Source organism: Onychomys torridus, chromosome X, assembly GCF_903995425.1.
Source record: "Onychomys torridus chromosome X, mOncTor1.1, whole genome shotgun sequence".
In the NCBI taxonomy this organism is placed as follows: Eukaryota; Metazoa; Chordata; class Mammalia; order Rodentia; family Cricetidae; genus Onychomys; species Onychomys torridus.
The window spans coordinates 126,296,324-126,311,076 of record NC_050466.1 but is presented as its reverse complement, the minus strand read 5'-3'; the positions used below and the strand labels follow the sequence as shown (position 1 = coordinate 126,311,076).

The following is a 14,753-nucleotide window of genomic DNA, read 5'->3' as shown; positions in this document are numbered from 1 at the left end:
AACACAGATAAGAATCATAGGTTAAATTAAGTCTAAGAGCTAGTCAGTAATGAGACTGAGGTAATGGCCAAGCCGTTATAATTCATATAAGCCTCTGTGGGCTTAATTCGGGGATACAAGAGGGGTAGATTTGTAGTGGCCAGCTGGGACACAGGAAATCTTCCAGCTACACGTAAGTTTCACCAACAGAGAATAAGGCATAGAAGAGAATCTCATGCGTTGAAGACAAGGTAAAAGAAATAGACATTTCAAAGGAAATATTAAATCAAAAGCTCCACATACAAAACATCCAGGAAGTCTGGGGAATTATGAAATGACCAAACCTATGGGTAATAGGAAGGAATAGAGGTAGAAGAAGAGATGAAGGTCAAAGGCACACAAAATACTTTCAACAAAACCATTTAAACATACAGAACACCTAATAGACTGGACCAGGAAAAAAATTTCACATAATAATCAAAACACTAAACAGAAGAATATTAAAAGCTACAAGGAAAAAGAGCAAGTAACATGTAAAGGCAGACCCATGAGAATAACACCCAATGAAGACTCTAAAAGTCAGAAGGGCCTGTCTTGGACTGATGTTCTACAAACACATAGACCACATGCCAACCCAGAGTAGTATACTCAAACTATCAATCACAATACGTAGAGAAAATAAAACATTCCATAATAAAACCAAAGTTAAGCAGCATCTGTCTACCAATCAAGCTGGTGAAGGTACCAGAAGGAAAACTACAACCTAAAGAGGTCAAGAAAACACAGGGAATAAATAAAACACAGGAAATAATAATTCCAGACCAGAAAAATAAAGAGGGAGAAAAAAAAAACATGACAAGAAAATAACAGGGCCCTGGAGAGGTGGCTCAGAGGTTAAGAGCACTGACTGCTCTTCCAGAGGTCCTGAGTTCAATTTCTAGCAACCACATGGTGGCTCACAACCACCTGTAATGAGATCTGGTGCCCTCTTCTGGCCTGCAGTCATACATGCTGTATACATAATAAATAAGTAAATCTTTAAAAAGAAAAGAACAGTAATCAACAAACACTGCTCACAGATAACTCCCCAACATCATGGTCTAATCTCCTCACATCCCTAAAGACACCAACTAACAGAATGGATTAGAAAATAGGATCTTTCTGATGCATCCAAGAAACATACCTTAACATAAAGGAAAAATATCACCTCAGGGTAAAAGGATGGAAAAAGATATTCCAAGCAAATGGAAATAAGAAGTAAGCTGATGTTGACATTTAAATAGCTGACAAAAAAGATATCAAACTAAAATTAATGTGAAGAGATAGGGAAGGATACTACAGACTCGAGGGGAGGGGAAATCAACCAAGAGGATATTCTTTTTTTTAATAATTTATTTAACTTTATTTTATGTGCATTGGTGTGAAGGTATCAGATCCCCTAGAACTGGAGTTACAGACAGTAGTGAGCTCCAATGTGGATGCTGGTAATTGAACTCAGGTCTTCTGGAAGAACAGTCAGTGTTCTTAACCACTGAGCCATCTCTCCAGCCCCCCAAGAGGATATTCTTAACATCTAAGCAATAAACACTAGGGCAACCAAGTTCATAATAGTAACACTGCTACAGCTTAAATCACATACTGACCCTCAACACAGTGAGAATAGATTTTAATACCTCACTCTCACCAAGACAGGTCATCCAGACATAAACTAAACAGAAATACTGGAGTTAAATAATGTCATAAATCAAATTTACCCAAACACAAAAGAATATACCATTTTCTCAGCAGCTTGTGGGACTTTCTCCAAAATAGACAACATACTCTGGAGTGTTGGGATTAAAGTCATGAGCCAACACTACTTGGTGAAATCCAACTCTAGTCCAGATAGGATGTAAGATGTTATTTCAGTTCTCATATCTGTTGAGAGTTCCTCAGGAAGTTGGGAATCAATCTACCTTAAGATCCAGCTATACCACTCTTGGGCATATATCCTACTACACAGACATTTAGTCATTCATGTTCATCGCTGCACTATTCATAATACCCAGAAATTAGAACTAGATGTCCACCAACAAATGAAAGGATAATGAAAATATGCCATACTTAAACAATGGACTATTATTCAGCTATTTAAAAACAAAAACAAAAACACAAAATCATGAAATTTGCAGGATGGAGCTAGAAAAAAATTATCCTGAAAAAAAGGTATCTGAAACCCAAAAAGGTAAGTATGGTATGTATTCTTACATATTTGGCTGTCAGCCTTTAGCCTGTGATAGGCATACTACAGTCCATATAACCAGAGACAATGGCAGCATGCACATGGCCTACACTGATCCAAGCCAGATGGGGTCTCAGTGCTGAGTGAGGAAGTAGATATGAGCTCCCACCCCTAACTCAGAAGCTAAATTTATTTTCTCTAATAGTCTCACTTGGTATACAAAGCACATTTAAGGGCAGGCCCCATGCCTAGCAGTAGATTGCCACAACACAAAACAAACTCATTGGTATTTTTGGAGTTTTTTTTTTTTTTTTGCGGGGGGATGGTTCTCATATTGCTTTGTTTGGCCATTATTTACTTTACTGGTCTTTTGCTTATGTTATTATAGTTCCTAATTTTTGTGTTTTTATGAGGTGTGTGTGTGTGTGTGTGTGTGTGTGTGTGTGTGTGTGTTGCCTGTGCTTTTTTTTTTTTTTTTTAAGAATTTTACCCTTTTTTTTTAAAGCTTTATTTATTTATTATATATACAGCATGTATGACTACAGGCCAGAAGAGGGCACCAGATCTCATTACAGATGGTTGTGAGCCACCATGTGGTTGCTGGGAATTGAACTCAGGACCTCTGGAAGAGCAGCCAGTGCTCTTAACCTCTGAGCCATCTCTCCAGCCCCTTTTTTTTCTTTTTTATTCTGTTTTTATTTGCCCACTTGTTTTCTAGAGAGGTAGATATTTTCGGTAAAAAATAATAAGTGAAAAATATCTAATTTGTTTCAATGTCAAAAACTAAATAAAAGTGACCTGTCCTAAAATCACTCAAGTTTGGAAATGACTAATATAAATAATACAAAAATGATCATACTAGTCCCTGATTTAGCTGTTGATCTGGAATCTATAGTTATTACATTCTCCTGCAGAATAATTAAGTACTAAAATGTAAATCAAGATTGAAATGTAAACAATTTCTCAGTGGCCTTTCTGGCCACAAAACAAAAACAAAAAGACCTTCAAAAACAAACTATGACAAACATTAACTAACTTGGAACAAGACTGTGTAGACTGGCTATTCACTTGTATCAGATAAAGCAGGAAGGATGTAACAGATTGAGTAAGATCCAATAGTCTTGCCCTTGGATACAAGATCTTGACTTTGGAAGAGAGAATTCGGAAAGGCTCTGACTCATGTATGAAACAAGGTGACTGAAAAGTAGAGTGGAACATATTATGGAGGCACTGGCAGCTATGGGGATATGTGATAAAAACACTGAACAAAAAGGAACATGAGAATCGAATTTAAAATAACAAAGTGTTCACTCTTGTCATCTACAATGCTGGATTTTATTTCCTTTTCATTTCAGCTATTTCAAGATCATATTTTTAAAGGCTTATGATATATGAATACTTATGATGGTTGAAAGCTTTTAATTAAAAGGGAGAAAGAAAAGCAAAAGGATAAAAAAAATACATAATAGGGTTTTCATTCCTAAGATTTCATTTCCTAAGACATAAAAGCAAACATGTAGTACATGAAACTACCAGTTAAGATTAATAATAATTCAAAAACATAGTCGTTATTTAAGTTCTTCAAATATCAAGTTCTTCAAGATACATAGTAGGAATGCCCTTTTTGTTCCAACACCACATTATACAACAAAAGCCATATGCAGAAAAAAATTACTTTTTCTCTTTCATATATAGAAAATGAAGAAATGAATTTTCTAAATGAAATAAAAAAGACCTGAAAAGTAAAAGACAGATGATTAGGGACTAAGAAAGGGTCTGGGGCAAAAAAGGATGAGATTGGAAAGAATGAACATAAGCAATGAATGATACTTCTATGCATAGAAAGATAATAATGAAACTCATTAATGTGTACAAATAACATTAACAGTCGTAGAAAATGAAAAATAAAGTTAGGTGTGCACTGAGATTTGGGGAAGGAGTAATCCTGAAGCATAATTTAACTCTGCTGCGGGCCACAGGAATATATCATAAGAACTCAGCTGGTTCCGGCAAAGTCACTACCTGGAGGAATCGGGGAATTCCTCCAGAGGAAGCCAAATCCCAAGGAGTTTTTGGTTTTACATGGCTTGTTATATATCAGCTGTATTCTGCTATGAAAAATCATGTGTGCCTTCATAGTTTTCCCAATTGACTTTTCGCCTAGAAGGGCTAACAGTGTGGACTGATCACTCTCTGGACATCCACATTCCAGGAATTTGGAGAACAGCCTCAGGAAAGGCTTTCTCTGGAATCAGATATCTTCCTTAGCCACTTTCAAAGACTACAGGAAACACCACCCAGGTGGGCGCCCAACTTTCAAGGACTAACAATGATAGCAACCCAAATACAAGTCTCCCGACTTAAGGTAAATTCCACAAGGGGACACCGCCTAGGTCAGGTGGACATTAAGTAATAGCTTTACACAATTTAGCTCAAAAGAGAATGGAAGAAGTAGATGGGTAAGAACTTGAGAGGAACAAACTGAGATGGGGAAAAACTAGATTGAAGGACTAGAAGAGAGTACTACAGGAATGAGATGGAAGATGAGGAAGAGCCAGATGGGGAAGTACTAGCTGGGTAAGAACAAGCTAAAAAGGCCCTAAGTGAGGCAGAATTAAGACGAGAGAATTAAGATAGAACTTAGAGGGAGCAGTAGATAAGTATAGAGAGAAATCAGGCAAGAAAGGAGCTAGGCACGAGAACAGAACTGAAGCTGTGTATATAGGATGTTATGCCAGAGGAATTAAAGCAAGTGGACTGTGGAACTTGGTGTGCTGAGATTCTATTTTCTGAAAATAGTCCACGTAGTTGGTAGTTCTCTCTCCCGAGCCCCTGGGATGTAGAATATTGAGGCGGGTCCCTCGAATATTTATACAAGAGAACTCAACTGAAACTGGTAACTAGGAATAGGACACTGCAGTATTGTGAAACTACATAGGAAGGAGAGTATGATTAGCAGCAGTGGGGTAAAAAAAGAACGGCAGTAATGTTCTGATTGTTTTCGCACAAGTATGCACGACAGCATTAGTAGTGTGTAGACTGAAAGGAAAGGGAATAAGAGCTCAATCTTACGTATAGGAATTATTAAGGTTGAGGAAACAGCTATTTTAAACCTCAGCAACAGAAGACAAAAAGCTTTGAATGACAAAAACCAGTCAAAATTTCACTCCATAGTATGAATCAATTAAGATTCCTGTAAATGATTTTATTAACTTTGTTATAAGAACAATTAAGATCTGTGCATATGTGATGTAGTATGTCTCAAAACAAGAGTTGAAATGATAGAACACATATCTCACGTTTAGATGAAATTATTTCATGGAATAACTTTATGGATCCTTCACCAGGACTTGATATACTAAAAGTACTTGGAATCAAGTAGGAGATGAATAAAGCAAAGCAAATCTAAGTAGTGCATCTAATCTGTAAAAAAGAATAATCACTAAGGCTCCTGATATACAAAATCTAAATAATATATTAGCTAGAAAAAAAAATCATGAGCCAAAAATAAATTAATTATTGGGTCGACCAGTGGAGGCACATGCCTTTAATCCCAGTACTTGGGAGGCGGAGGCAGGCAGATCTCTAGTCTACAGAGTGAGTTCCTGGACAGCCAAGTCTACATAGAGAAACCCTGTCTCAAAAAAACTATTAATTAATTGATTGGTTGATTGATTGATTGATAAAACTAATAATTCTCACGTCTCTGATTTTCTTTAGGATGTAGGATGTATACCAGGTATGGTGTCACTTGCCTTTAACCCCAGTACTCAGGAGGCAAAGGCAGACAGATCCCCATGAGTTCAAGGCCAGCTTGTTTTACACAGTGAGTTTCAAGTCACCAGAGCTATATATTATAAGACCCTGTCTCAAAACAAAGCCAAAAACAATGTAGGATGCAAAAGCTAATCACTTTCTAAGGACAACTTCAATTCTGACTTCCAACCAATTCCTACTTCAGATATGGCCAAGGAAAAGAAAACTTTGGAATCATTAACTAAGAGTCCCATGGTAGTCTCCATATGTAGCATAGAGGCCAACAATACAATGTATAGCCTCAAAATCTCAGAAATGCTACAGATCAGTAATTTTTTTCTTGTATATTCCTATATTCTTACCAGGAATTTTATTATAATTTTTTTATCTACTCCATGACTAAACTGGACTGCAGGCATGGTATAAAGACTTTATTTTTAGTATTAGACTTGCAAGATTTTATATAATGCATACAGTATGTACTTATTATCCAGAAATATTGGGCTTTGCATTTGGTTTCAATGAGTGGCATTTTTAGGTTGCCTCTTTTGGAGTAAGAGCTAGTAGTGTCTTTGGGAAGGAGACAACACTGAACAAAGTTCTTATTCTTAGTCCTATCAAGTATTTCCAACTTTCTGCTTTCTAGACATAGACAGGCTCTAGTGGGATCTGCTTGGTAAATAAAATGAAAAGGAAAATGGTTAAGTGTCCTCTCTGGTGCCAGTATATCACTTAGTTTCTTGCAATCATGAATGCAGGCCCCATCAGAGTCCCTAAGCAAGCTCTCCCACAGGCCTCCACTGTGCCCAAACTATACAGTATGTTATTCATATTTATTATTATTAAATACTTACCAGGTTTGCTGTAGATACAGTTGTTGTATATACACTTGAAGTTTCATAGCCTTGTTCTAGAGGATATAGCAAAGGTAAAAAAATGAGCATTATTTTAGTCTGACATTCCATAACAATGCAGAATATCAAATTAAATCTCAATCTCACTGACCTGAAGAATAAAGATAATCTCCATATCCTCCTAGAAAAGAGAAATGTGTATACACATATCTTTTTAACCTGGCAGAGCAAAATGGCTGGTAACTGCTTTTTCTTTTTTCAAAACTAAAATGCATACATGATTGAAAGTGATTTGAGTCTTCCTATTAGGCAATAGAAGACAAGGTAAGCTGTTAACAGTACAAATTTCCCTCTATATATAAGAAGCAGAGACAATATTAGAAGTATCTTAATAAAAATCATTCAAAATGCCTCACACTTCCTTCCTACATAATTGTTAAGAATTGTTTCAGTAATAATGAAATCATTGACTGGTAAACAGTAAAAAACAAATGCTCAAGAAAAGTAGCTATATTAAGTATAGACAGCTTCAGAGACAAATCTTAGTTTGGGTATATATGAGGAATGGGGTGTCTTTGGGGGATGATGAAATTGTAGAGCTGATTGTGTGAATGCACACACATATCAAAAAAACTGAATTGTACACTTTGAGTAAGAAATATTTCGGTATGTAAATTTTCTCAATTAAATTAAAAATATGTCTGTGCCATTATCAAGAGTATAGCCTTTGCCATATTACCAGCTTTTGAACCTCAGTTTCCTTGCACATAACACAGGGGTGCCATATTTCTTATAATACCATAAGGACTGCCATTAAATTATAATCATTTACTAGAATGGATAATATATATAGCATTCAATATATGTTAAAATGTTTTCAATTCAAGTAAGAACTCTTTGGGTTATGTGGGCTCTGGGATTTGAGCACAGGTCCTCGAGTTTGATTGAAGCATCTCAACATCCCTAAACTTACACTTTTTTTAAAGTTACCAGAAAGGTGTCAAACACCAAAAACAGTATGTCTAAGTTCTGATATACAAATGCAACAACAATTATCTTTTCAAATATAATAAGCACTAATTGACTCACCTTTCTCACACTGCTCACTGCTGTCTTCTGAATTCAAAGTTGGTTTACATGAGTTATAGCCCTGACTTGCAGCACAGTAACCTGAAGTAACAGGAACCATTGTAGGGGGAACACCATTGTTCTGTACCAAAGAAAGACATATATACATGGAATTCTTCCTGTATTAGTAGGAGAAACTAAATTCTGAGTTAATACTCTATGTGGCTATTTTAATACTGTAGAATCCAAAACAAGTGCAGCAATAAGAGAAACTGTTAGTTCACATATACACCAAACTGTCTAAATCCATCTTCTCAGTAGCAGCTCCAAAACATCTCTTAACTTTAAGGCTCCAAAGTGATGGCTTCATATTTTCTGAGGAGTTTACTAACTTGTTCATGCAAAAAAATGTTAAAATTAGGGCTGATGATGTAGTATAGAGGTAGAATACTGTCCATATGCAAGGTCTAGTTTTAATCCTGGGGGTGGGATTGAGGTGGGAATCATATATACCATTTCTCCATACAGCCTTTAGAAAGAAAAACAACTTTTCAGTGACCATTTCACCACTTACAGGTAAAGTTGAGTAAGCAGTCTCATTTCCTTCTTCAAGTGCATAAAATGTAACAGTTTCTTCTACTCCATTCTCTGGAGCAAAACCATACTGGCATTCCTTATTCATACAATGCATCTGACGGTGGCTACGCCTAAAAGATCTTAGGTTTGGAAATCAAAATGGGGAAATAAGTTAAAATATGGCAGTAATTTGCTTCTAATTTCCCAGTGAACGTCAAGTATCTCAAACCAAATGTTTTCAGGTTTAATTGACACGAATTGGCATTTGCTTGCATGTATGTCCATTCACTGTGAGAGACCAGAAGATCCCCCACAACTAGAACTACAGATGGCTGTAAGCTACCAAGTGGGTCCCGGGAACTTAATCTCATTCTCCAGAAGAGCAGCCAATGTTTTTATTCCCTAAGCTATCTCTCCAGCCCCCAAACTGAGAAAGACGGTGCACATTATCATAGCTAAGCAATAAAACCACACACACCAATATTTTCCTCAACTTTTAATACTTCAAATATTTACCGAGACCTATAGGAGACATTATCATAGCTCTGGCAGCACCTTCTACCTGGGCCAGGGTAAAACCCAACTTTAGGATTTGGCATGTTTTGCCTGTTTATTAAGTGAGACGAATCCCTAAGAATAAAAAAAAAAAAAAAAAAAACAATTATTTAACTCCTGAAAGTCTCAATAGTTAAGTAGATTTAACATAGTTCTCTGAAAACATTCCACTAAAAGACTTTTGCAATGGTGTTGGGCCTATCCAATATTAATGGAGACAGGAGCATATTTCATACAGACACTTGTTTCTAATGGCATTCTACCTTTAAGCGTCTCTTCAGCATTTCACATTTCTGTAGACAATCAAAATATAATTATGCCAATGGATGACAAAGATAAGTATGTATCAGCTCTATGTTCTCTTTTGGCACAAACTATAGAAGTTGTATTTGCCAATTATACTATAACTCAGTATAGGAGTCATTTCTAAAAAACAAAACAAAGACATACATTATCATGAAAATCAGTTAATTCTTACCTGGGCATCCCATATCCCCGACCTTGTCTTTGAGATGAATGTTGAGGGTGGAAATGTTCACTAGACATAATATGGCCAGCTGTCTGTGAGTAATACAATAGTGGGTCATGCCCAAAATGCATACTATGCTGAATCCGGGGTGGGACAAGTGGGTCTCCTCTGTTATAAGCCATGGTCATATAAACCTCTTTCCCTCGAACTTTTTTGAACATCTTCTTCCGTTGCTTCATAGTCATCTCTGTCATAACTTTCAGAAAACGAATACACAGTAAATAACCATTATAACCAAAGTAAAAGGCTATGTTACTCTACCCTCATCATACCTTAAAACTGTGAGATACTTTTAAGTATAAGGTAGAATACTTAATCTACCAACTGGAAGGGCCAAAGAAACAGTTCATTTCTACATTGATGGGGTGTTTAAATAGTATTTCAACCCTCTTTTTAGTACTGGCAAATTTAGTCATCAAAAAATACAGTTATCTTAGTCACCTACATTATTTTTCTCTAAAAAATTATGTTGAATACATCTGGTTGCTCTTCCTAGTTCTTTGAAAATATTTAAAATCTGTTTAAGCTTAAATTTATATGGGGTCATCTAGAAAGTTGTTTTACAATCAAAGACAATTTTGTCACCTCCCTCCTATAGACTACATCTATTAATGTCCAAAGACAATTTTATTGTTATGACTAGGCAAAAGAGGCTATTAGCATCTATGGTGCAGGCACCAAAGATCACCCTAGAATATACAGGATAGCCCTCTCTTCTCCACTAAAGGCATTAGCTATCCTAACACAGTAGTATGCAAGAATGCTATTCTACAACAGGACAATATGGCATACCTTTAAAAAGGACAATGTATGTAAATGAACTTATAATAGAAAAAAAAAGAAAGAAAGAAAAACATTCAGGATACAAACCCATTTCTGGGAAATAGCCTCCACGTATAGCCTGGTAACCTCTTCCTTTACGAGTTGGCATAGTATTCCAGGAAGGAAGAAGTGCCACTTGGTTGACTGGTTTCACATTAGCCAGCGGAACTGTATGCCTTGAAGTGAAAGGTTATCATGAAGCTGTTATAACACACACTTAGCTCTCATTCAGTAAACAAATGTAGCCTTCCTCCTTCAGTTTGAAGCACATTTCTTTTTTATGTTTTTATTAGAGACAAGGTCTCACTATGTAGCCTTGGCTGGCTTGGAACTCACTACATAGACCAGGCTGGCCTCAAACTCAGAGATTTGCCTCTTCAGCCTCCTGAGTGAAATAAGACATGTGCCACCACCACTGACTCAAGTGCATTTCCCTTAAATCTGTTACACTACCTTCCTATACATTTGGTTTTTTCCCTTTAGCTTAGACAATCTAAATGTAGTTTATATAATTTCATAGCTGTTTATAGTGTCTATCACATCCAGAAGAAATATTATAGTTGATTGTATTAACTCACAAAAATCTGCTTCCTTTCCATGAAAGAGGGGATTTCCTAAGCAGACTCATAGAAGACTCATATAAGATTTCAGTATAAAAATTACACTAACTTTGACCAATTAAAAAGTGAATTACAAGTATCAAATATTATGTCATGGTCTTAGTTTTTCCTAATCTGTGATCATGAAAGCATGTTTCAAAACAAAGCCTTTAGCCTGAATCTGACTACAAGTTGAAGGCCAGCTTGTACAACTAGTTAGAATCTGTCTCAAAATAAAAAGTAGTAACATACAAATATTGAACAGGTAATATATTTAGGAATATATACACACATGTGCATGTAACATTAATGAAAAAAGGTATGGAGAGAAAGTATATGAGAAGGTTTAGTGGGAGAAAAGGGTAAGGGGAAATTATGTAATTATATTGTCATCTCAAAAAAATTTTTTTTAAATAGCAAGAGCTGGGGAATACAGCCAGTTAACGTACTTGTCTAGCAAGTCCAAGCTCCCAGGTTTAATCCACAGTACCAAAACAAACAAAAAGCATAGACTGGTTGGTTCATGTTTTCTTACTTGACACATTACATACATGCCAAATGAGAGAGAGAAATTAACTTTATTGTTTTAAGCAGCTTAGATTTTGTTGCTAGGTCTATTTACCATAGTTAATGTGTCTTAAACTGAACCATCAGCATTAGCATAACATGGAGGCTAGTGGAAAACTCAAAATTCTTGGGCCCTACCTTAAAATTATTGAATGAGAAATATACGGGAGTGGGCTCAGTTTGTTTGCAAAGCTCTTGATGCAAACCATGAAAAGGAACGGAATAACTGTGTGGTAGTTTGAATGTAATTGGCCCCCATAATCTCATAGGGAGTGGCACTATTAGGAAGTGTGGACTTTTTGGAGTAGGTGTGGACTTTGTTGGAAGTGTGTCACTGTGGAGGTGGGTTTTGATGCCTCAGGTATGTTCAGGCCAAGCTCAGTGAGACAGAAAATTTCCTGTTGCCTACTAGATCAAGATGTAGCAGCTCCTTCTCCAGCATCATGTTTGCCTGCACATCGCCATGTTCCCCACCATAACAATAGTGGACTAAATAAACCTCTCAAATGTAAGTTGCCACCTCAATTAAATGTTTTCATTTATAAGAGTTGCCATAGTCATGGTGTCTCTTCACAGCAATAGAAACTCTTAACTAAGACATATTAGCAGAAACTCAACAAATTACCTTTCAAATTATCATGAATACTTTTATATCAAAATTCTTTTGGACTTGATATATCAAATAAACTGGCGAATTCCTTGACTTTACTTTGATATTTTACTCTTCAGCATTTGCTTTCATTAATCAAAATAATTAGATCAGCAGATACAATTCTGGTTCACTTCAACTAGCATCCTGGTAATTACCAATTTTAATGAGTAAGCACCTATCAAATTTAATTACTATACAGTCTCACCTTTCTGCCAATTCCTCAATGAAAACTATTACTGAGTTTTTATCATTTTCAATTTCTTGAATGTGAGCATTATAATATTTTCCATCTGGCTCCAAGCAAACCTAAAAGACAGGAAATAACAGTCATATATTAATTCATCTGGTCTTGTCCACTGAAAAATCTGTGTTTAGCCAAACAACCATTATTCTCCAAATGTAATTCAATGTCTACTTTTTTAGAGTAACTGAGATCATGGCTAGTCTGTGAGGTCTATATCAGATTACATCTAATTATCACAAAGTCTATTATTAAAATTTAACACAATACAACAAACAGTGAAATCTTTATCTTAGCATTTTGTTGTTGTGTTGGGTATCCAATGGAGAACATTAGACATGCTGGCCAAGTATTTTATCACTGAGCCTTCAACCCTTGTTTTATTCAGACAAGGTTTTGGTATTGCTAAAGCTCAGCCGACCCTGAATGTATAATTCTCCCTCCTAAGCTTCCTGATATCACTATGCGCAGGAAGATCAACTCTTGGAGAAAGAAAGCATTATCTTTAAAGAAGGAACTAACCTGACACTTGTCCCCTAAATAGTAATGTCTTCCAGCATACTCCATGCACTCTGATTTCTGAAGTTCTATTAAAAGAAACAGATGAGTTAACCTTAATTTAATTGAATCCTTTCTTACTGCACATTATTTGATTACCTCTTTTACTTTAACATAGTATATTTGATGAAGTTGTCAGAAGAAAGAAATGTCCCAAAGGGCCATTCTAACACCCTTGATAGGATATTTTACTATGGTCAATTTATTAAACAGACCTGTCAGAATAGTTCTGCACTTTAAAGCACAGCTAAATAGAAATTTGTAGTTTTAGATTTGGTTGAACACAAAGGTCATAATTTGAATTTAATACCAAGAAGGCTCATGCACATGTGTGTATGCATTTATAAGTATTTCTTTTACTTATGTTATACAAGGTCTTAACTTCATTCTAATTTACTATCCTGAATTCATTAAAGTTCAAGGAGTGGAATGTGAGACACTATCCCTTTGGGGCAGTATATTAAGGTCTAGTTTGCTGAATTCAGTTATATAATCTACAAAAACAATAATCTACACTAAGATTTCTTTTTTATAAATATGTTCTATAAAGAGCCAAACAGTAAATTTTAGATATTGTGAGCCCTTCAAAATTAATCAGTTCTCCACAGATGAGGGCACTTGTCATTGAACACTCAAAATTTGTGCTCTTAGACTAGGTGGTGGTTGTACACGCCTTTAGTTCCAGCACTCTTGAAGTAGAGGCAGGGGATCTCTCAGTTTAAGGACAGGCTGGTCTACAAAGCAAGTTTCAGGACAGCCAGGTTACACAGAAAAACCGTCTCGAAGAGTGAACAAAATTTGTCTTTCCACACAATGCACCGTAGCACCAGAGTATACAGATATGTACACAAAAAAAATGAACAAATGTAGTTAATAAAAGTATTCCATTCTCTTAAAAAATTTAATGAACATTGAGGTTTGAATTATGTAATTCTCCCAGCAACTTAAAAATGCAAGACCTGCCAGGTGGAGGTGGTGCACTCAGCATTCAGGAGGCAGAGGCAGGCAAATCTCTCTGAGTTCAAGGCCAGCCTGGTCTACAGAGTAAGTTCCAGGACAACCAGGGATGTTACACAGAAAAAACCTGCCTCACAGATAGACAGACAGAGCGAGAGAGAGCAAGAGAGAGCAAGAGAGAGCAAGAGAGAGCAAGAGAGAGCGAGAGCGAGAGAGAGAGAGAGAGAATAAAAACAAAAATGCATAGATCATTCTCAGCTCACAGACCAAACAAAAATAGGTGAGGAGTCAGATAGCATGCATTGTTCTGACCCATTTATCAATCAACATAAACATAATACTTCATTTCAAATGAGTTTATTCTAGTCACTAAACATCAACTGTACTCTTAAAGTTATCTTCAGGTTTTAGTCCCAGGTAAACATGTAGCTCCATTTAAAATCCACTTTTCATCAGATTTAAATTACATATAGGAAAACAAATAGTTTAAGTTTCTTTGCTCCCTCTTTTTTTTGAGCTGAGGATCAAACCGCATGCAAGCGCTCTACCATTGAGCTAAATCCCCACCCCCCTGGTCTCTCTTTTTTGAAAACAATAGTGTGGTAGTTTGAAATATAATTGGACCCCAAAATCACATAGGGAGTGGCACTATTTAGGAGGTGTGGAATAGGTGGTCTTTTGGAGGAATGTGTCACTGTGGAGGCAGGTTTGAGTTCTCATGTATGCTTGAAACACGCCCAGTGAGACAGATCACTTCTTGCTGTTGCCTGCTGGATCAAGATGTAGCAGCTCCTTCTCCAGCACCATGTTTACCTGCAC

The 14,753-nt window shown here is 36.3% G+C and overlaps 1 protein-coding gene across 1 annotated transcript in view; it reads right to left on the bottom strand.

Moving 5' to 3' along the window:
• Alg13 (ALG13 UDP-N-acetylglucosaminyltransferase subunit) overlaps positions 1-14,753 on the bottom strand; it is a 65,665-nt gene that overhangs the window by 21,273 nt on the left and 29,639 nt on the right. The window contains 9 exon segments of the mRNA XM_036174145.1: positions 6,811-6,866; positions 6,962-6,991; positions 7,900-8,020; positions 8,453-8,594; positions 8,971-9,084; positions 9,488-9,734; positions 10,409-10,536; positions 12,384-12,484; positions 12,942-13,006. Coding sequence (XP_036030038.1) covers positions 6,811-6,866; positions 6,962-6,991; positions 7,900-8,020; positions 8,453-8,594; positions 8,971-9,084; positions 9,488-9,734; positions 10,409-10,536; positions 12,384-12,484; positions 12,942-13,006 — 1,004 coding nt within the window.